Raw genomic sequence first — 22,096 nt, forward strand, 5'->3', positions numbered from 1 at the left:
AGCCGGACCGCACCCGCCAGCAGCAAATCTCTGCAGTGGTCTCTGGGGCTTGGCCTGACCCCGCAGAATCCTTTCCCGACTGGGGGTCTGCCCCACAGACCCCGGGCCTGACTGGTCGCCATGTTTGGGGTCCGACTGACAAAAAGCTGACCGGGGTGGGGGGTGTTACACCTCTCTGGGGCCTGGGTCACAGGCGGGTTCAAACTGGTGCAAATGGTGGCGTCTGTGTAACCCCAAAGCCCCAGCGGCCGTCGGTCTCTCAGCCAGAGGCTCCAGGCCTGGTACACGAGGGGCCGGGCGGCCAGTCATAGGGAGTCTTTGAGTCAGAGTCCTGTGGTTCTGGGGGCTCTCACGGCCGGGCCCCCTGGCTCCTGCTGACGGCGGCGTAAAGGACGAGCTCCGGGGCAGGGGCCGGGGCCCCCCGCTTGTCATGCAGCGCCTGGTGGTCCAGCTCGGCGTAGGTGAGTCCCTCGGCGCCGGGGTCGGGCTCCTGGGTCTGGGAGGGGAGAGAATCACTGTGTGTTCATGGCGGGGTGGGGCATCCACATCCCCTCCCCCACAGCGGGCTTGTTCCCTCCAGCAGGGGGCGCTCACCCCACTACACACACATCCTCCCATAAGCCCAGCCCTCGCCCAGCAACACCACCCCGCACTGACTGAGCCAGGCCAGGTGGGCAGGGCCCACGTGGGGCAGGGTTGGGGCTCAGGACCCCTGGGGGAACCGGGGACACTCACCAGGCTCTGCGGCTGTTTCCCTTCATCGACGGAGGCGTCTGCGGAACAGAGACACCTGCTGAGAGGCGCCCCGAGCCAGCCTGGAGCAAAGCCCCACCCCCTGTGCTGACCCCCTTCCCCCCCACTTGTGCATCCAGGGGACTCAGAGACCAGCACAACGTCCTCCACCCCACCCCACAGGACATTAGCGCTGTTTTACAGAGAGGGAAACTGAGGCACAGAGACAGTGGCAAAGTCTAGGAACACTCCCCTCCCCCAGGGTTCTGCCTCACCCTGGTAGCCCCTTGGGTGTGTTACTCACAGACAGGATCTTGCTGAGCCGGAGCCTTCAACACCCGCAAGGGGATGGTGCTAAAAGAGAAACATCCCCTAGTAAATGTCATAGCCCCCAACCCGCAGAGAGATTCTTCAATACTCAGACAGCTCCCTCATCCTGCCTCACAGTATTACCCTGTTTCCTAACCCTCCCCCCCCTACAGCACAGACCTCTTCCAGAGCTGCAGTAAAATTCAGAAGTCCTGGCTCCCAGCCCCCAGCTCTAACCACCAGGCCCCACTCCCCTCCCACAGCCAGGGATAGAACCAGGAGCCTTGTGACCCAGGCAGGTGGATCGGGAGGGGGAGGAGCCGGGTTCTTACCTGCTGGGTCTCGGGGCGTCTCCTTTTCCTGCAGAGGGACACAAACCATGAGCCAATCAGATCCCGGTACCGGCGCCCGGCCCGCCCTGGGGCAATCGGGAGGGGGGTGGAGGGGCAGGATCTTTATCTGCTGGGGTGAGCCAGACAGCAGGGGGCGGCACAACTCCATGTGCAGGGATCGGGGGAGGGGCAGATTAACTGGGGGCTTTTCCTGCCCCTAAGCCTCCCTCGTTAGTGACTTATAATGAACCAGATAAGGGGTCAGCTCCCCATGCACCCCAGTGCCTGAGCGGTGCGGCATCGGTGGCTCTTTATTCAAGGACCCCTCGCCTGAGATGCGGCCACCTCTGGGGTGAGTCAGCTCTGGGCACAGGGATCCACAGGCAGCGCCCCCGCCCCTATTCCCTGCAGCACAGCCGGCCCTAGTGCTCCCCAGGACATCAGAGCCCCAGTGCTCCACCCCCCACTGAGCCCCACCCCCCATCCTTGGCTTTCCCTGCAGCCCCCCCTTCCCACCCTGCTCAGTGGCAGCTCCGACCCTTCCCTTGCCGGGCGGGGCACTTACTGGCTCGGGTTCTCGCGAAGCAGACGAAGGCCGCGAGGAGGAGGAGGAGGAGGCCGATGGCCGCGACGCTCACCCCGGCGATGAGGGGGGTGCTCAGGCTGGAAGGTGTCGGGGGTCCCAACCCCTCTGGGAAACAGCAGCAGCCATGAAACAGACGGTGTCTCCCCAAACCCCTCCCACCCCCAGCACCCAAGGGGGCCAGGTCAGGACAGCACAGGGCAGGGGCAGCAGCCAATTCTATGAAGAGGCTGGTGGGGGGCCCAGGGGATCAAATAGGGTCAGAGCAAGCCGGACGCAAGGGGGCGCTGATCTGCAGGGGGCGGGGTGCCCTTTAGGGGGCGCTCTCCCCATTGCCCCAGCACGGCAGTAGGGGGCGCTGGCTGACCTAGTCTGGCCTCATTTCTAAGGCATTTCAGCCTCCTCCTCCAGCTGCCCCATCTCCGGCCAACGGGCCCATCTAGCCTGGCGTCCCGCCTCCCATGCTGGCTGCTTCTGACTGTTTTGCAGGGAGTCCAGGGCACCCTTGTGGCCATCAAAGGGCCCAGCTGCCCCGTTACAGGCGGGTCGGTGTCTGAGCAGGAGGGGGAGTCACTGCCCCTATGAACAGCCTCCATCATCCCTGGGGCAGCCATTTGCACCTGTAATCGGTGACTCAATAGATTCTCCGGTATCTGCCCCCACGCTGCCTGGGCGGGTGGGATCCGGCGCCGCTCTGGGCTGGGTCAGGTCGGTTTCCCCTGTGGGAACAGAACCAGCATCTGTCAGTGGGTGGGGGAGGGGCTGAAACCCCCACTCAGCGATCACCCTGCTACCCCGCTGCCCCTGCCCCCAGAGGGGGGTTTAGCCCCGGGGCCTGGGCCCAAAAGCCCCAGCTGGGGCGTGGGTCCTGGAGGCCTGGACACCGTGTGAGCAGGGCAGGGAGAGACCCAGCACCCAACCCCACCCCTGTGGGGGGGGAACTGAGATTTTCTGGTCTTGGGGTCACAATACAGGGAGGCAGGAAAGTAGCAAACGGGCTGTGGGGCTGCAGTGGGGGGATGGAAGGGGCAGGGCTGTGGGTGGAACAGGGGCAGGTCTCCGGGAAAGGACAGAAAGGGGGAGGGGCTGTGGGCGGAGCCATGGGTGGAGGGGGCGGAGCAGAGACTGCAAGTGGAAGTGGTGGAGCGACCCCCACTTGCTCTGCCTCAGGGCCCCAAGAAACCTTAATGGGCCCCTGCCACAATCTGGCATCGGCCATCACTGGCATTTCCAGCAGAGGGGTGTGTGTGTGTCCCTGTGTGTGTGTCTGTGTGTGTGCGTGTGTGGCTGGGGACGCTTGGCAGCCCCCGGTCCCCGACTCCTCTGGGCTTCCCCACGAGCGGGAGGTGCAGCTGCAGGAGCACCCCCTGGGAAATGCCCCCGGTTTGCAGCTCCCCCTGGGGCAGAGATCCCCCCCCAGCCCTGAACCTCCAGCGGCTGCTGCTCCCCCAAGGCTGGGACCCCGCAGTGATTCCGTCCCCATCCCGCAGCCAGGCGGGTCCCAGGCCCCGGGGCAGAGCCTGGCTCTGAGTGTCCCATCGGGATGGAGACCCCCAGACGATCTGGCTGAGCCGGGCCCCTCACCTGCTACCACCAGCCCCATGGGGTCGCTGGGCGGCGAGGAGACGAAGGGCTCTGCCCGGGGCCGGTAGCTGCAGCTGTAGCTCCCTCCGTGCTGCCGGCCCACGGGGCGGATGTGGAACTCGGCCCTGTCCCCAGCAGGGTCCATGGGGCGCGTCCGGGTCAGGTCTCCAGCCTGGTGCAGGAAGAACCTCACGTCCCCGCCCGGCCCCTGGCACCAGATGGTGACGTCTGCCCCTGGGACAGTGACCCAAGTGGCACTCGATGAAATGGAGGGTTTGGGCAGGCTGGGATCTGTGCACAGGAGACAGGCAGTGAGAGCCAGACCCGGGTAGCCCCCCAGCCCTGCCCTCCCCCGCCGGCCCCAGCCACGGTCACATACAGGAGCCCTGGGCTGCGATTCACTCCCTGATCCCAGAGCCCCCCCAGCCCAGAATCCTGCGGGATCCCAGCCCCACAGACACGGAGCCGCGGCTCCCTAATTCTTGGGATCCTCATGTGCCGTGTGAGGCCCCTGCCTCATTCACGGCCTCCAGCCCCGGACACAGAGGCTACGTCTACATTGGCAAGATTTTGCACAAATCCTCTTTAACGCAAGAGTTTTTGCCTTAGAGTATTTGTGCAAGAGAGCGTCTACACTGGCATGTGCTTTTGTGCAAGAGCATCCGTGCCAGTGTCGATGCCCTCTTGCACAAGAAAGGCCATTTTAGCCATCGGGCTTTCTTGCGCAAGAAATTCATGTAGCCTGTCTACACTGGCCTCTTGTGCAAGAGGGCTTATTCCTGAGCGGGAGCATCATAGTTCTTGCGCAAGAAGCCCTGATTTCACACATTAGAGCATCAGTGTTCTTGCCAAGAACTCCCCGCCAGTGTAGACAGGCAGCAAGTTTTTGCACAAAAGCGGCCGCTTTTGCACAAGATCGCTCCAATGTAAACACAGCGTTAGTCTATAAGGTGCCACAGGACTCCTCGTTGTTTTGGCAGACTGCAGTTCCTCTCAGGAAGGGGCTAGGTAACGGCTGGCAGAGGGTCAGTGAGGAAAGGTGAGTGTTGGGGGCTCCCCAAAAGACATGGGCCCTAACACAAGGTGATGGAGAATAACCAGTAATAGCAGGCAAGACACCAGCTGGAAGAGAACATAAGAACGGCCATATTGGGTCAGACCAAAGGTCCATCTAGTCCAGTATCCTGTCTGCCCACAGTGGCCAATGCCAGGTGCCCCAGAGGGAGTGAATGACCAAGCGATCTGCCTCCTGCCATCCATCTCCACCCTCTTACAAACAGAGGCTGGGGACACCTTTCCTTACCCACACTGGCTAATAGCCATTTATGGACGTAACCTCCATGAACTTATCTCGTTCTCTTTTAAACCCTGTTCTAGTCCTAGCCTTCACAGCCTCCTCTGGCAAGGAGTTCCGCAGGTTGACTATGGGCTGCGTGAAGAAGAACTTTCTTTTCTTTGTTTTAAACCTGCTGCCCATTAGTTTCATTTGATGACCCCTCGTTCTTATATTATGGGAACAAGTAAATAACTTTTCCTTATTCGCTTTCTCCACACCACTCATGATTGTATAGACCTCTGTCCTATCCCCCCTCAATCTCCTCTTTTCCAAGCTGAAAAGTCCCAGTCTCTTTAATCTCTCCTCATATGGGACCTGTTCCATAAGTGGCTGCTCTTGTGCTAAATCCCAGAGTGACCGGCAGGAGGCACTGTGTTGGAGAGGTACATCCTGTTACAGCCTCACTCAGGAAGGGAGTCAGCCCCCCAGGAGACAGACAGTGCCTTTTCCCCATTTTTCAGTGGGGAAACTGAGGCACAGATTGACAACGGGGCCCTGCTGACAGCTGGGGCCCCATCTGCTCCTACAGCACAAGGGACCCAGTGTGACCGAGGCCAATGGTTGCAGAGGTCTCCACTAAGTGTAGGTGTCTCGGTTTGTGGGTGCCCTGCCTCAGACCCCCTGAAATTTGACACCTCCCTCCACCCAATGTGGGGACATTTTTGAACCACACGATGTGTTCCCATCACACTGGGAGCCTGTGGCCACTAGGAGCTGGGCCAGATCTCCTGGGTCCCAGCCCAACACTATATCCACTGTATCGCTGCTTCTCCTGCAGCCCCTGTCTCATTCAGCTCCAGCCTGGGCACTGCCTGAGGCAGGGGCTGGAGAACACGGGGGATGGGATCCCGGCATTGAATAGCGACTCCTGGTTCGGAGGGACAAAGAGCAGCATTAAAGTAGCCGGCCCCGAGTCTCTAGGGGCTGCCGCGTCCCACTGGCTGGGAACCCCCCGTTGACTCCATCCCTGCTCCCTGGTGGGTGTCTCCTCAGCTGGGCCCAGGGCAGACCCTGGCTCTGTGCATCCCATTGGGTCTGAGCTCCCCCCTCACCTGTCAGCACCAGCTCCACGGGGTCGCTGGGGTAGGACACGGTGAACGGCTCCGATCTGCTGTGGTAGGAGCAGCTGTAGCTCCCGCCCTGCTCCCGGCGCAGGGGGCTGAGGGGAAACTCCGCCCCAAACCCGCCTGGATCCTTGTGCAGAAACTGGCCTCTCGCTGTCTTCAGCACGAACAGCCTGCCCAAGTGCTGCCCCCAACACCAGATGCTCACGGCTCCCCCCAGGGACACCCCCCCGCTGGGGCTCAGGGAGATGCTGGGTTTGCGGTCGCTGGGCTCTGCAGAGGGAAGCAGACAGGCCGGGAGACGCAGGCCCCGTCACTCAGCCCTGGGGCCCGGCCTCACCATGTGGCCTGAAGTGGGTCAGACCCGGGCCCCCGGCAACGGGCTCCTGGACGACTTCCCCCAGGGGCCCAGGGCTTCCCCTGAAACACGGCGCAGCCCCAGCCCTGGGGCCCAGAGCTCTGCTCCCTGGCAGGTGTCTGGGCAGCCCAGTTTCCAGGGCACAGTCACTCCCTGGCTTCTCCTCAGGAGGGCTGGGGCCAGGACTCCTGGGTTCTCTCCCAGATCTGGAAGGGCAGTGGGGGCTAGTGGTTAAAGCAGAAGGACTTGGAGTCAGGACACCTGGGTTCTCTCCCCAGCCCCGGGAGGGGAGTGAGGGCTAGTGGTCAGAGCAGAGGGACTTTTCAGTTCTCTGCTCAGTGCCACCACTGACATGCAGGGGACTGAGCAAGTCTCCACGATACACTGAGCTCTGTGACCGTCAGCTTCCCCCATGACCCCATAACTGATGTGGTGCTGGGGACAGGCCTGTCCTAGTCTGCAGCCCTCCGGGGGCAGGGGTCCCCCCCCACCGACTCCAATTCCATCAGCTGCTGCTCCCCCCTGGCTGGGGAACCCCCAGTGACTCCGTCCCCCCTCCCATCAGGACAGCCCCTCTGCTGACTCTGAGGGCCCCACTGGGGTGGAGCCCCTAAGGATCTGGGGGAGTGTGGGGCTGGGAGTGGGGATGCTGAGCCGGCTCCTTCACCTGCTACCACCAGCTCCAGGGGGTCGCTGGGATGTGACCAGCGAGTCGGTGCCATTGTGGGGTGATATTCGCAGGTGTAGCTCCCAGCATCTGCCTGGCCCACACTGGGCAGGGGAAACTCAGCCACGGTCCCAGCAGTCTCCACCCACCGCTGCAGGTTCGGGTGCCCGGCTTTACGCAGAAGGAACTCCACGTCTGAGTACCGACCCTCACAGCGGATGGAGACGTTTTCCCCGGGCGCCACCACCCAGCGGGGGCTCCCCCCGACGAGGGGCTTGGGGTATTCGCGCTCTGCTTTCGACAAGAGACAGGAGTTAAATGGAGACACGACCTGCCCTGCCCCCGCGCACCCAGCCCGTCCCCATTCAGTCATCCTAGGAGCTGCCCCTGCCAGTGCTGGCGCTGCCGGCCTATGGGGCTTGGGACTAGGGGTTCACCCTACGTAGCTCAGCACCCGGCTGCAGGGGGATGACCTGGCCCCCGCAAAGCCCCACCTAAGGGGGCACCTGATATCCCCCTTCCCTAGGCCTTGGTCAGTACTGGGGGGCTGGGTGTGTGGGGGAGGTAAATGTTGGGGTTGGGTCTGGGGGTTTCTCCTCCCAGCTGCAGGGACAGTTTGGGGTTGGGGGAGGTTCAGGGCTCAGTTCCTCTTTTCCCCTCCCGCAGCAGCCCCCTCCCATCCTCAAACTCCTCGTCCTCCCACAGGCAGATACTCACGTTCCCATGCCCCACTGTGCCCGGCCAGCCAGCAGCCTGGGGAGGAGACAGATCCTTAGTGCCAAGGCCAGAGCAACTACACTGTGGTCTCACCCCCTCCCCCCATGGGCACATGCCCTGGTCTCAGACCCCCCCTGCCCCATGGGCACACGCCCTGGCTGTCTCCGATACTCACTCAGGAGGAGGACGGTGGGAGCAGATGCCATGGCAGGGCAGTGGGGGACCCTCAGAGCTACCACCAATGCCCCAGTGCCCAGCTGCACCCAGCCCGAATGGGAGCAGAATGAGGAACTGCGCCAGGGGGAGGCTCCGGGAAGCCGGCGAGTCGCTCGGCCCCTTTCTTCCCCGTCAGATGGTTTCTCTGCAACCTCCAGGCCAAATCCACCGCGGGCAGAGCAAAGCCAGCGCCCTGCAGCACCCAGCAAACCACATCCCCCCGCAGCCGCCTGGCCCCTCCTGCAGCACCGCCCAGCCCCACACAGTCACCCCTCCCCCCCGAGCGCCCCTCTCCCATGGAGCAGGGCAGAGATTCCTTCCTGACCCAGCTGGGCCCAGCACCCGCCCTGGAGCATGAGGGTGGAGCTAGCGCTGGTCTCAGCTGAGGGCCGTGGGACAGAGGCGGGGCGTGGGGGTGGGGGGGTGTTTGTGGTCTCTGGCCCCGTGAGCGGAGGAGGCCGAGGGACACGTTTTGAGCCGGTGTTGTGAAAGGAGCCAGCTCTGGCCTGGGGCTTCTGGAGCTGCCCCGACACTCGGCCCAAACCCCATTCCCCAGCAGCTCCCATGGGAATGGCTCTGGGAGGGCAGTGGAGGCCAGTGGTTACAGTGAGGGGGGGATGGGCTGGGAGTCAGGACTCCTGGGTTCCCCCCTAGCTCTGATGGGGGTGGGGTCTAGTGGTTAGCGAAAAGGGCACAGATAGAAGTGGCCCCCTGGAGGTGAAAGGCCCCGTGTCCCCTTCCCTGGCCCGTTCCATGGCCCCCATCTGCCCTGGCTCCCCAAGGGCAGGAACCCCCGACTGCCATCAGTTAACATGGCCACCGCCCCCTCACTGCCCTCACACTACGGCCATGCTGCCCCTGGCTAAGATGGCCGACGCCTGAGTCTTGTGGTGAAATAATCCTGCACCCCCCCAGACCATCAAAGGGGCAGTGGAAAGAGCCCCCCCCCCCAGCTTATATGACCCTGCCCTGGCCCCCAGCCTGAGCCCCCAAAACCCATCTCTAGATCTCTCCCCACCACCTTAAGGGGTCATTGCCCCACATCCCCCCTCTCCTGGCTGAAGCTGCCCCATTGCCACAATCCTGCTCTTTTGCTGTGTGGGGGGAGCTGCCTGGAAAGGAGCCCCCCGGCCTGCCCCTCCATGCTCACCTCCACATCGGCCCAGCACCCCCAAACTCCCATCTCCTGCCTGTCCTGTCCCTGTCAGGGAGGGGGTGAGAGGATGTGGGGGCAATTATAGGACAGGCAACGTGTGGGGCAGGGGGGAAAAGGGAGGGGGAAGAGGGCTGAGACTGAGGGGGCAGGAGCTGAGAGGAGGCTGGGGGCAGGGCAGTGAGGGGGGAGGGGTTCTGAGGTGAGTGGGGTCCCCCCATGTGTGATTCAATCTACGTTGCCCCATGGCCATGGCGGCGCCCAGTCCCCAGCCTCTCCCGGCTCAGCAGGGGTCTTCACAGGAAATAATCCAGCCCCTTCAGCACAGACCCACTGAGGGGGGCTGTGGGGCAAAGTGTGGGGAACAGGGAAGAGGGGTGAGTTAGGGCACTGGGGCCGGGAGAATGGGGGGGGAGTTTTTTGGGAGGGGGATGTGTCCAACGTTCTGGGTCTGGCTCCAAATCTGGAGCCTCCTAGTCCACCCCAAAGCCGTCCCCCCAGAATGCCCTTCTCCTGTGCCCCAACCTCCTCCCTCAGCCTGCAGCCCCCTTCTATACTCTGATCACTCGGCCCCTGCCTTGAGCCCTCGTGCACCCCAAACCCTTCATATGTAGTCCTACCCCAGAGCCCCTGCACCCCAAACCTCTGCCCCAGCTCTGGGCCCCTCAGCCCCGCGCCACCAGCCAGAGCCCTCACACCCCTGAACCCCAACCCTCTGCCCCGGCCCTGAGCCCCCCTCCCACCCTCAGAACCCCTTGGCCCCACCCCCACCACTTTAATTTCGTTCTGTGCATCAATCCAAACCGGACGTGTCTTCCAGCCCCTCCGTGTCGCACCCCCCCACACACTGGGCACACCCCCAAATGCCCCCTCTCCGGGGCGGGGATGATTAGAGGGAACCCTGCAGGGGAGGAGGGTCACGGCGTGTGGGGGAGTCCCCGGGCCCTGCACCCCCATCTGCGGCCAGATGAGACCCTCAGCCAGTCCGTAGAACAGGAGGTTTATTGGGGCACAGGGACACAGCGCAGCTCAGACTTGTTGTGACAGGAGACAGGAGCATTCGGTGCAACACACCTCGGGGAAAGGGCCCCAGGCCAGCTAGGCTGCCTCCTCCCCCAGTCAGCTGAAAACTAACCCACCCACCCAGCTACTGCTCACAGCCCCTAGGGAGCCCCCCCCCTCCTGCTCTGTCCTGTGTTCAGGCCCAAGTGTTATTTGCTGGCCCTGGGGAGTGAGAGACTGAACTTACTTCCCCAGTGACTCCTGCCCGGCCTCCCCCTCCTCATCCAGTTAGTGCTGCAGTGCCCAGGGAAACTGAGGCACACACACACACACACACACACACACACACAAATAGTCACAGCAGAACAGGGCAGGGCAGCAGAATCACATGCAACACAACCAAGGAAACCAAGTGATTACAAAACAGAGTGAACACAGTGACCACAGGGGCCCACACAGCCCCGCTACGTCACAAAGGATGCAACACGGTGAGCCACGGAAATGCAAAGAAAGCGAGAGTCTGGCTCAGCGTGAACACAAGGAAATCCTTGAAAATGGTTTGAGGAAAGAACCAAACGAGGAGCAAAGGCCGCGGCCGAGCGTGCGCACTCCGAACAGCACTGCGGCCCCGTTACAGACCAATAGTCCTTGCTCCACACCAGCCAGGTGCTGATTCCAATGACACGTTCGGTTTGGGGTCATAGAGAGTTTTCCCACGCTCCGGGAGGCAGGGGGGTGTTGGGATTGGAGTTCTGGTTCCATCGTGCAGCAAACCACATGGGCACGCGGAATTCAAAGTCCTAATCTAATAAATACTTTCCCCCTCCCCCGTCCTACCCTCCAACAACTTAAGCCCCCATATCTAGCCAGAAAAAGTCCAATGCGTGTTTTGCCCGGATTGTCACCTGTCCATGGTGCTGTAGTCAGCAACCCTGGGAAATTCCTGGGAAATACGAAAGCAAAATAAAAGCCGGAAAGGAAGAGCCCTAAACACACCCCCAAGAGGGGTGTCAGGAATGGCAGCCCATCCCCTTGATGTTTTGTCCATCCTTGAGGCATCAATTGTGACACCCCAACTTTGGGCCATGGATTCCAGCTCCCCCACTTCTCCTGTACCCCAGCCGTGCTCAGGGGCTCTGTCTGGCACCTCATCATTGAAATCTAGAATCCCAGGGCTGGAAGAGACCTCAGGAGTCATCAAGTCCAGCCCCCAGCTGACGGCTGCTCTCAAATCCTCCCTCACTCATCTCTTCTGCAGACTAAACAACCCCAAATCCCTCAGCCTCTCCTCGCAGGCCATGTGCTCCAGCCCCCGAATCGTTTTGGTCGCCCCCCGCTGGGCCCTTGTGACGGCGCGTTGGGGGTCCCCCGTCTCCTGCACCCCGAAATGGCACAAACAGACTGCACCAGCCGGTGGAATAGAGGAAGTTTATTGCCTCTTCAGGATGCAGCACAGCACAGATGGAATCTGGTCCCAGAGCTGGGCTAGGATGCCTCAGGCCCCCTTGAGATGGGGGAGACTGGACCCCTAAACTCCAGCCCCTTTCCCTAGGCTGTCTCCTCCATGCTCCCAGACAGCAACTAACCCACACTCTTCCAGCCCTGCCCCCCAGCCAGGGCAGCATCCACCTTCCTTTGTTCCTCTCCATGGGGGGTGTCTGGTTCAGCAGGTTTGGCATCACCTTTGCATAATGAGGTTTTCCCTGCTAGGTCTTGCTCCAGACAGCAGAGGTCACCACAGCCCAGCAAGTACCCCCACTACGTCACAGCCCTCTCCAATGCGTCCACACCCTTCCCATAGAGCAGGGTTCCCAAACTTATTGGCATCAAGCCCCTTTTTCAGCAAAAAAAAAAAAAAAAAAAAAAGGAACTGACCGGGGCCAAAAAACAAAAATAGGAAGGGGATTGATGGGGAGCGGGGCGGGGCTGAGACGCCTTGCACCCCCCCTGGATTACCTTCATGCCCCCCAGGGGGGCACACCTCCCAGTTTGGGAATCCCTGCCACAGAGGGAGGCCCATAGCCAAACACAGGGGAATAACCTCTTCTCTGGCTCTGCTGGCGATGCTCCCACGAGAGTAGCCCGATGAGCCGTCGGCCTTCTCGGTCGGGCTGGACCAACCCCGCCCCCCCAATTCCTCCCCATGTTCACTTGACACTGGGGGCTCCGGTATCCCAGCTGCTCCCGCATGGGGAGGTTTGGGGGCCGGGGGGAGAAGGTTCTGGGGGGCTGCAGAGCGAGGAGGGGGGTCAACCCCTGGGGGCAGCATGTGACGTTATTCCTGGGCCGGATGCAGCCCCCCCAGGAACCAAGGGCTCTGTCTCGGGGTGCGGGGTCTCCGCAGGGCGGGGACCCCAAAGCGCTCAGGGCAGGGGTGGCTCTTTTAGCTGGTGCCGCAGGGGCTGGTGCTCCAGGCTGGCCGTTGGGGTTTGCTCCTGGGTGCAGACGTTGGGTTGGTCCCTGAGGCTGGGCTGTTGGGGGCTGGGGTTTGTGCCGGCGTCCAGTTCCTCCCCCGGGAGAGTCTCTTCTCCACACGCCGGACCCAGGCTCCTGGGGGCGCAGAGAGACGGCGGGTTAGAGGGGCCCCCGTCGCCCTGGGGCCAACCCCTGAGGGGAGCACGGGGCACAGACGGGGGGGTCACCTCACCTAGGGCCCCCCCCTCGGGCGGCTGCAATAGGCCTCGGCCAGGATCAGCCCCAGGGCGAGCAGGACCCCGGCGCCCAGTCCCAGGCGGGCGATGTTGCCGTGGGTGAAATCCGGGTGCTCCGGGGAGGCTTCTGTGGGGGAAACGGGGAGTCACGTGGTGGCGGGACTGGGAGATCAGCAGCTGGTGCTGCCTCAGGAGCAGAGCCCCCAGGTGCCGTCTGGCAGGTCCGACCTGACCCCACCTCCCCGGGTTCTCCCAGGAAGTGCGGCTCTGGGGCCTCCTTGGGGCTGACCCCTCAGGGGAGGCTGCATCCTGCTGCCCTGGGGGACTGAGCCTCAGTTTCCCCAGTGAAAGTGGCTCCTGGGTGGTGAACTGTCCCCTGTGACTCCTCTGTGCCCCCCACAGGCATCTCTGCCCAGCCTGTCGGCTGAGCTGGGAGCCCATCCCCGGGGTGTCCTGGCTGCTGTGAGACACAGTCCAGCCCTGTGTGAAGGGGGAAGCTGGGACAGCACACGCTGCCCCCCACACCACGGTGCCCAGGCCCAGCCAGAGGCAGGAGAACATCTATGGGGGGTGGTTCAGGAGGATCCGGGGGGGGGGGGAAGCAAGAGCAGAGGGAATTCTGGGTCATGCAGCCCAAGAGCTTTTACCCCAGGGCCTGGGCACCCAGCTGGCACCAATTTCACAGCCTGGACCCACAGATCCTGCCCCCTGCCGGGATCTCCCTGGAGCTTCCAGACAGGCGACCCACCGGGGAAGAGGGTCGGGGGAGCTGGGGGTCTGGTGGGGAGGGAGGGGTTGCAGCTGCCCCTTTCCATGGTGTGTGGGCCCCCCCACTAGAAGTCACTGCCCCTGGCCCACCCTCCCCAGGGGTGGCTCTTTGGGCACCAGGAGTCTGTTCCCAGGGCTGTTTTCAGGGGCTCCTCCCCATCCCTGGTACCTGGCCCCGCACGGGTGGGATCCGGCGCCGCTCCAGGCTGGGTCAGGTCAGTCTCTCCTGCGGGAATAGAACCAGTGTCTGTCAGGGGAGGGAAGGGACCAAAACAGGGACTCAGCGAGCCCCACCCCCCATAACACAACGCTCAGTCCATGGGGCTGCCTTGGGCCCGACTCCTCTGTGTACCCCAGAGCTGAGATGCATCCTTGGGGAGCAGGGACATTGAGCCGGGCCCCTCACCTGCTACCACCAGCCCCACGGGGTCGCTGGGCGCCGAGGAGACGAAGGGCTCTGCCCGGGGCCGGTAGCTGCAGCTGTAGCTCCCTTCGTGCTGCCGGCCCACGGGGCGGATGTGGAACTCGGCCCCGTCCCCAGCAGGGTCCATGGGGCGCGGCCGGGTCAGGTCTCCAGCCTGGTGCAGGAAGAACCTCACGTCCCCGCCCGGACCCTGGCACCGGATGGTGACGTCTGCCCCTGGGACGGTGACCCCAGTGGGGCTCAGAGAGGCGGAGGGTCTGGGCAGGCTGGGATCTGTGCACAGGAGACAGGCAGTGAGAGCCAGACTCGGGCAGCCACCCAGCCCCATTGTCCCCAGCTGGCTCAGCCCCGGGCAGGTCTGGGGGCCCTGAGCAGAGATTCACTCCCTGATCCCAGAGCCCCCCCAACCCAGAATCCTGCGGGATCCCAGCCCCACAGACACGGAGCCACAGCATCCTCCGGCCCATAGCAGGTCACATGGAGCCTTGCTAATTAGCATATCCATTGGCTGAGCATTCCTTGCCCCGTGCTCAGCCGCAGACAGAGGATTTTCCAGCATCCCTGCTGAATACGTGTTCATAACTCCACATACAGACATTATACAATGACAGGAAGAGCATATACAGAATCAGGAGAACAGAAGCTTTCATGTGATACCTCACATGACCCCTTTGTACAGACTTTTGGGGCAAACACCCCCCAGGGGTGCAGCTGCTCCCCTTAAAATCCAGCAATGTGACAACAGGGTGGAAGACAAAATGGAGGGTTTCCAGGGCCTTGTTACCATCTGCCAGGTGGGGTAATCCCCTTGTTCTCGCTGTGGAAAAGTACAGCTACAAGATGGCGGTTGGGGTCACATGGGCAAGATGGCGCCATTTGCGCCCGTGTTGGTCTGATGTTTGCCGGAAAGCTCATTGGATGAGGATTGTCCCTGCCCAGGGCCCATGGTCAGGCGAATTCTTGTGTTCAACTAGGCTCGTCCCTTCGTCCTGCTGGTGTCTTCCCATGGCAAACATTTGCAATACAAAGGCAGAGCCAAAGCTCACGACTTCCCATACAAAAATGCCACCTGTATGCAAATGGTATAATCATGGGTCAGGGAAGATAATGGAGCAAGTAATTAAGGAATCCATCTGCAGACAACTGGAAGTTCATAAGGTGAGAGGGAACAGCCAGCATGGCTTTGTAAAGAACAAATCATCTCAAACCAACCGGAGACCTTTCTGTGATAGAGGATAACAAGTCCTGTGGCTAAGGGGGAAGCGGTGGATGTGGTATACCTAGGCTTTAGTAAAGCATGTGTTATAATCTTGCATGATCTTGTCAATCCATGAGGGAAATACTACTTAGATGGGGCTATTCTAAAGTGGGTTCATAACTGGCTGAATAAACGTTCTCAGAAAGTAGCTATTAACAGTTCAGAGTCATGCTGGAAGGGCATAACAAGTGGGGTTCTTAAGGTTCTGTTCAATATCTTCAGTGATTAATGGCACAGAGAGGATGCTTATTAAGACTGCAGATAATACCAGGCTGGGAGGGGTTGCCAGTGCTTTGGAAGATGGGTCCTAATTCAAAATGATCTGGACAAGCTGGAGAAATGGTCTGAGGCCAATGGGATGAAGTTTAATAAGGACACATGCAAAGTGCTCCACTTAGGAAGGAACCACCCATTTCACACACACAGAAAGGGAAGTGACTGTCTAGGGAGGAGCCCTGCCGAAAGGGATCTAGGGCTCGTAGTGGACCACAAGCTAAATATGAGCCAAGAATGTGACACTGCTGCAAAAAAAGCAAACACGATTGTGGGCTGCACTAACAGGAACGTTGTGAGCAAGACACAAGGAGTCATTCTTCCTCTCTACTCCGTGCTGATTAGGCCTCAACTGGCCACGTCTACACTGGCCCTTTTACGCAAAAGTTTTTCGGGAAAAGACCTTTGCCCGAACGGGAGCAGCACAGTATTTCTGGAAAAGCAGTGACAATCTTACATGAGATCGTCAGTGCTTTTGCGGAAATTCAAGCGGCCAGTGTAGACAGCTGGCAAGATTTTCTGCAAGAGCAGATGATTTTGCGGAAAAACTTGCCAGTCTAGACACAGCCCTGGAGTCTTGTGTCCAGTTCTGGGCACCGCATTTCAAGAAAGATTTGAAGAAATTGGAGAAGAGCAACACAAATGATGAAAGGTCTAGAGAACAGGACCTGCGAAGGGAGGCTGAAAGAATTGGCTTGTTTAGTTCGGAAAGGAGAAGACCGAGAGGGGACATGACAGCAGGTTTTCAGCTCCCTAAAAGGATGTCACAAGGAGGAGGGTGAAAAATTGTTCTCCCTGGCCTCTGAGGAGAGAACAAGAAGCAATGGGCTTAAATTACAGAAAGGGAGGTTGAGTTTGGAGACTAGGAAAAATGTCCTGCCTGTCTGTAGGGGTACCAGGTAGACCCCCCAAAATACCGGACACACTTAATTGTGGGCGGGGGGGGGGGAACTGGGTGGGAGGGGGTGCGCTGGCCGGGAGGAAGGGGGGTGGGAGGAAGGGGGAGCAGGAAGCAGAGATGGGGGGGATCGGGGGCCGGGGGAGCTGGGCCAGTGGAATGGAGCAGGAAGCAGAGCTGGGGGGCGGGATCGGGGGCCGGGGGAGCTGGGCCAGAGGAAGGGGGGCGGGAAGCAGAGCTGGGAGGGATCGGGGGCCAGGGGAGCTAGGCCAGAGGAAGGGGGGCGGGAAGCAGAGCTGGGGGGGATCGGGGGCCGGGGAGGCTGGATGAGAGGAAGGGGGCCGGAGGAAGGGGGGCGGGAAGCAGAGATGGTGGGACGGGGGGTGCAGCCACTGGCCGCAGCCGGAGTCCAACGGACTGCGCCCCCGGCAGGCGCTCCCTGTAGTTGCCAGTAGAAGCCGGGTGGGGGCGGGAGAGTGGGTTGGAGCGAGCCCCTCCCCCCACACGGCTTCTGCGTGCGACCAGAGGCTCCCAGCGCCAGTCGCGGCCCCACCTCCCAGCTGGGAGTCCCAGCCCCTACCCCCACCCCGCCCTGTCCCGCCCGGCTTTTGCATTGACCACAGAGCTCCCAGCACCAATCGCGGCCCCGCCCCCCAGTAGCTCCCCCACCCCCACCAGGCTTCCATCCGGCACCCAGCCGGGAATTCAGAAAGTACCGGACATTGCACAGGGCACATTGCACATGTCCGGCATTTTCTGAATTTTTCTACCGGACAGACGGTGCAAATACCGGACTGTGCGGTAGAGAAACGGACACCCGGCAACCCTAGCTGTTTGGCTGGTTAAACACTGGAATAAGTTGCCGAGGGGGGTTGTGGAATCTCCATCCCTGAGATATTGAAGAGCAGGTTGGACAGACGCCTGCCAGGGGTGATGTAGATGGCACCTGGTCCTGCCGTGAGAGCCGGGGACTGGACTTGACCTCCGAGGTCCCGTCCCGTTCTCGTGTTTTATGGTTCTGTGATTCCACGCGAGGCAGCAAACCCTGAGCTACCCACGGCCCCCTCGCCTGGCACACCTGCTGCAAGAGTCTTATCCACACGTGACCGTGGTTCCAACAGTGACCTGCATGTTCATATTTCTGTCATGTAACGTCATCCCTGGACACAGACTGGGCCGGGGCTGGGAGAACACGGGGGCTGGGATCACGGCTACTCACAGGTCAGAGTTACAAGAGGCAACATTAAAGTAGCCGTCCCCGAATCCACAGCAGCTGCCCCCAAAGGCTGGGAGACCCCCAGTGACTGAATGCAGGTCCCTGACCAGGCATCCCCATTCTGGCCCCCAGACTCGGAGTGTGTGGCTGGGAGGCCGAGCCGGGCCCCTCACCTCTCAGCACCAGCTCCACGGGGTCGCTGGGGTAGGACACGGTGAACGGCTCCGATCTGCTGTGGTAGGAGCAGCTGTAGCTCCCGCCCTGCTCCCGGCGCAGGGGGCTGAGGGGAAACTCCGCCCCGAACCCGCCTGGATCCTTGTGCAGAAACTGGCCTCCCGCTGTCTTCAGCACGAACAGCCTGCCGAGGTGCTGCCCCCAACACTGGACAGTCACGGCTCCCCCCAGTGACACCCCCCCGCTGGGGCTCAGGGAGATGCTGGGTTTGCGGTCGCTGGGCTCTGCAGAGGGAAGCAGACAGGCCGGGAGACGCAGGCCCCGTCACTCAGCCCTGGGGCCCGGCCTCGCCACGCAGCCTGAGGCAGGTCAGACCCGGGACCCTGGGGATGGGCCCCTAGATGCCTTCCCCCAGGACTTCTTGGTTCTGTGCCCAGCCCCACCACTGACATGCAGGGAACTGAGAAAGTCTCCACGATACACTGAGCTCTGTAACCGTCAGCTTCCCCCATGACCCCATAACCGATGTGGTAGCGGGGACAGGCCTGCTCTGGTCTGCAGCCCCCCTGGGGCAGGTGACCCCCCCCCCACCGACTCCAATCTCCTTCAGCTGCTGCTCCACCCTGGCTGGGGAACCCCCAGTGACTCCGTCCCCCCTCCCATCAGGACAGCCCCTCTGCTGGGCCCAGGGCTCGGGGCAGAGCCTGACTGTGAGGGTCCCACGGGTTGAGCCCCCAAGGATCGGGGGGGGGTGGGGCTGGGAGTGGGGATGCTGAGCCGGCTCCTTCACCTGCTACCACCAGCTCCAGGGGGTCGCTGGGATGTGACCAGCGAGTCGGTGCCGTTGTGGGGTGATATTTGCAGGTGTAGTTCCCGGCATCTGCCCGGCCCACGCTGGGCAGGGGAAACTCAGCCACGGTCCCACCAGTCTCCACCCACCGCTGCAGGTTCGGGTGCCCGGCTTTACACAGAAGGAACTCCACGTCTGAGAACCGACCCTCACAGCGGATGGAGACGTTTTCCCCGGGCGCCACCACCCAGCGGGGGCTCCCCCCGACGAGGGGCTTGGGGAATAGTCGCTCTGCTTTCGACAAGAGACAGGAGTTAAATGGAGACACGACCTGCCCTGCCCCCGCGCACTCAGCCCGTCCCCATTCCACTGCCCCAGGAGCTGCCCTGCCAGCGCTGGCACTGCCGGGCCACGGGGCTCAGGGCTGGGGGTTCACCCCACGTAGCTCAGCACCCGGCTGCAGGGGGATCACCTGGCCCTCCACCATCCCACCGGAGGGGTCCCCAGATACCCCCCTTCCCCAGGCCTTGGATGCTGGGGGGCTGGGCGTGCGGGGGAGGGAGCAGTTGGGGGTCGATCTGGGGGTTTCTCCCCCACGGCTGCGCTGACACTGAACGTTGCGGTTACGCTGAGGGGAGCCAGAGCCCACGGACGGGCCCCATTAGCGCCTGTCAGAGCTGAAATGAATCCACGTCCCCCCCCCCGCACAGCCCTGGGGGGCAGGGCACGGAACCAGCTGCTCCCTCAGACCCCAGCTCCTCGTGCCTGGGGACCAGGGGCCAGGGCGTGTGCCCATGGAGGGGGGTGGGAAGGAAGAGGACGGGTGGGGCAGGGGGGATAAGGGGCAGAGTGTGGGTGGGACCCCACCTGGCAGCTTGGGAGGCAATTCCCAAGGCTGGGGGAGCTTACGGGGGGCGGGGGGAGACCTGCCCCTACAGGGGGGGGAGTTGGAGCCCACAGGGGGCGGGGCCTCAGGTGGAAGAGGCGGAGCTAAGGATTTGCCTCCCTCTGCCCCTGTTTCACCCACTGTCCACGAACACAGGTCTGAGCCCACAGGGGCAGTTTGGGGTTGGGGGAGGTTCAGGGCTCAGTTCCTCTTTCCCCTCCCCCAGCAGCCCCCTCCCACCCTTGATCTCCCCGTCCTCCTACAGGCAGATACTCACGTCCCCGCGCCCCACTGTGCCCGGCCAGCCAGCAGCCTGGGGAGCAGACAGATCCTTAGTGCCAAGGCCAGAGCAACTGGGTCCTACAGCCTGGTCCCAGAGCCCCCCCATTGGCACATGCCCTGGTCCCTGATCCCTCCCATGGGCACACGCCCTGGCTGTCTCCGATACTCACTGAGGAAGAAGATGGTGGAAGCAGACGCCATGGCGGGGTGGTGAGGGCCCCTTGTCCCTGCCACCAACGCCCCGGGTGTCCAGCTGCACCCACCCTGAGCTCCGAGTGGGAGCGGAATGAGGAACCGCGCCGGGGCTGCAGCTCCAGGAAGCCGGCGAGTTGCTCGGCCCCTTTCTCTGCAACCTCCAGGCCAAATCTACCATGGGCAGAGCAAAGCCAGAGCCCTGCAGCACCCAGCAAACCACATCCCCCCCGCAGCCGCCTGGCCCCTCCTGCAGCACCGCCCAGTGTCCGGAGGAGCCCAGGCTGCCCTAGCCTTTCCCAGCGGGCCTGTCTAGCCTGTCTGCAGCCGCAACACAGAGCAGAGATGGGAACCACCCCCCCACAGTTATACCTTCCTCCCCCCCGAGCGTCCCTCTCCCACAGAGCAGGGCAGAGATTTCTTCCTGACCCAGCTGGGCCCAGCACCTGCCCTGGAGCATGAGGGTGGAGGGGCCTGGCCAAGCTCGCAGTCAGGTAGCGGCGCTGCCAGCGCTGTTCTCAGCTGAGGGCCGTGGGACAGAGGTGGGACGTGTGTGTGTGTGTGTGTGTGTGTGTGTGTGTGTGTGGTTTCTGGCCCCGTGAGCGAAGGAGACCGAGGGACACGTTTAGATCCAGTGTTGTGAAAGGAGGCGCTGAGAAGGCAGCAAAGGGGAAGTCTGCCTGGAGCCAGCTCTGGCCTGGGGCTTCTGGAGCTGCCCCGACACTCGGCCCAAACCTCATTCTCCAGCAGCTCCCCTGGGAATGGCTCTGGGAGGGCAGTGGGGTCTAATGGTTAGAGCAGGGGGCGGGAAATGGGCTGGGAGTCAGGACTCCTGGGTCCTCTTCCTAGCCTTGGTGAAGGTGGGCTCTAGTGGTTAGAGATAGACGTGGCCCCCTGGAGGTGAAAGGCCTCGTGTCCCCTTCCCTGGCCCGTTCCTGGGCAGTGGGTCGGCTCCGCTCCGAGCCCCGGGCAGAGCTCACGGGGCCGAGGGCTGAGCCGCGTTTCCTGCCCGACCTCAAGATGCTGCGTAAGAGATGGGGGAGCGACAGCCGCCAGCCGGGGGGAGGGGGGGGACGAGGGACAGAGCCCACAAGTAACTGGCCCCCCAGCCTCGGTCGCTTCCCCCATTCACACCCCCCAGCCTGTAGACCCCTCACATCCCCCCATCAGGTCCCCATCCTCCCGTTCTGCCCCGTCCTCTGTCCCTTCTCCCCATTGTGTCCCCTCCCCCGCCCATGTGTCCCCCACCCCCAACAGCCCCCGTCCTCCCTCCCCTCCCATCTCCCTGCCGCCTGCTCTGCCCCAGCCTGTGTCCCCACCCCCAATCACAGTCCACCCCAACACCATCCCCAGCCTCTCCCCCTTCGCAGCCCCCACTCGCCATGGCCCCCATCTGCCCTGGCTCCCCAAGGGCAGGGACCCCTGGATGCCCTCAGTTAACATGGCCCCCCCACCGCCAAGACCCTTATTTCTTCTGCTGAAATAATCCTGCACCCCCCAGACTGTCAGGATGGTGCCATCAAAGGGGCAGTGGAAAGAGCCCCCCCCCACCTTATATGACTCTGCCCTGACCCCCAGCCTGTGCCGCCAGCTCCCATCTCTTCATCTCTCCCCGCGGCCTTGAGGGGTCCTTGCCTCCACCCCACGTTCCCGCTCTCCTGGCTGACGATGCCCCATCCCCACAGCCCCCTTCTGTACTCGGATCCCTCGGCGCCTGCCTGGAGCCGCCCTGCACCCCAAGCCCCTCACACGTAGCCCCCCCCGAGCCCCTGCACCCCAACTTCTGCCCCAGCCCTGGGCCCCTCAGTCCCGCCCCACCAGCCAGAGCCCTCACACCCCTGAACCCCAACCCTCTGTCCCAGCCCTGAGCCCCTCAGCCCCGCCCCACCAGCCAGAGCCCTCACACCCCTGAACCCCAATCCTCTGCCCCGCCCTGGGCCCCTCAGCCCCGCCCCACCAGCCAGAGCCCTCACACCCCTGAACCCCAATCCTCTGCCCCAGCCCTGGGCCCCTTAGCCCCACCCCACCAGCCAGAGCCCTCACACCCCTGACCCCCAACCCTCTGCCCAAGCCCTGAGCCCTAGATTTCACTCCCTTCCCAGAGAACACACCCCAGCGCCTCCCCACCCTCCTAGGGAAATAGTTTGTTCTAATCTCCAACCTAGACCTCCCCCACTGCGATGTCAGACCATTGCTCCTTGTTCTGCCACCTGCCACCCCCGGGAACAGCC

General features: G+C 62.5%; 1 protein-coding gene across 1 annotated transcript in view; it reads right to left on the minus strand.

Moving 5' to 3' along the window:
• LOC112545992 (immunoglobulin superfamily member 1-like) overlaps nucleotides 1-20,114 on the minus strand; it is a 59,957-nt gene extending 39,843 nt beyond the window's left edge. Inside the window, exons 1-12 of the mRNA XM_089770440.1 lie at nucleotides 19,844-20,114; nucleotides 19,669-19,704; nucleotides 18,506-18,799; nucleotides 17,715-17,999; nucleotides 13,879-14,169; nucleotides 13,642-13,698; nucleotides 12,439-12,603; nucleotides 7,858-8,163; nucleotides 7,683-7,718; nucleotides 6,966-7,256; nucleotides 5,929-6,213; nucleotides 3,541-3,831 (exon numbers count right to left, since the gene is read on the minus strand). Of these exons, the coding sequence (XP_089626566.1) occupies nucleotides 3,541-3,831; nucleotides 5,929-6,213; nucleotides 6,966-7,256; nucleotides 7,683-7,718; nucleotides 7,858-8,163; nucleotides 12,439-12,603; nucleotides 13,642-13,698; nucleotides 13,879-14,169; nucleotides 17,715-17,999; nucleotides 18,506-18,799; nucleotides 19,669-19,704; nucleotides 19,844-19,874 (2,368 nt within the window). The 5' untranslated portion in view covers nucleotides 19,875-20,114. The remainder of the gene's footprint in view (nucleotides 1-3,540; nucleotides 3,832-5,928; nucleotides 6,214-6,965; nucleotides 7,257-7,682; nucleotides 7,719-7,857; nucleotides 8,164-12,438; nucleotides 12,604-13,641; nucleotides 13,699-13,878; nucleotides 14,170-17,714; nucleotides 18,000-18,505; nucleotides 18,800-19,668; nucleotides 19,705-19,843) is intronic.
• Between the last annotated feature and the right edge of the window lie 1,982 nt (nucleotides 20,115-22,096).

This window comes from Pelodiscus sinensis, chromosome 18 (genome assembly GCF_052426305.1).
Source record: "Pelodiscus sinensis isolate ZL-2025 chromosome 18, ASM5242630v1, whole genome shotgun sequence".
Classification (NCBI taxonomy): domain Eukaryota; kingdom Metazoa; phylum Chordata; order Testudines; family Trionychidae; genus Pelodiscus; species Pelodiscus sinensis.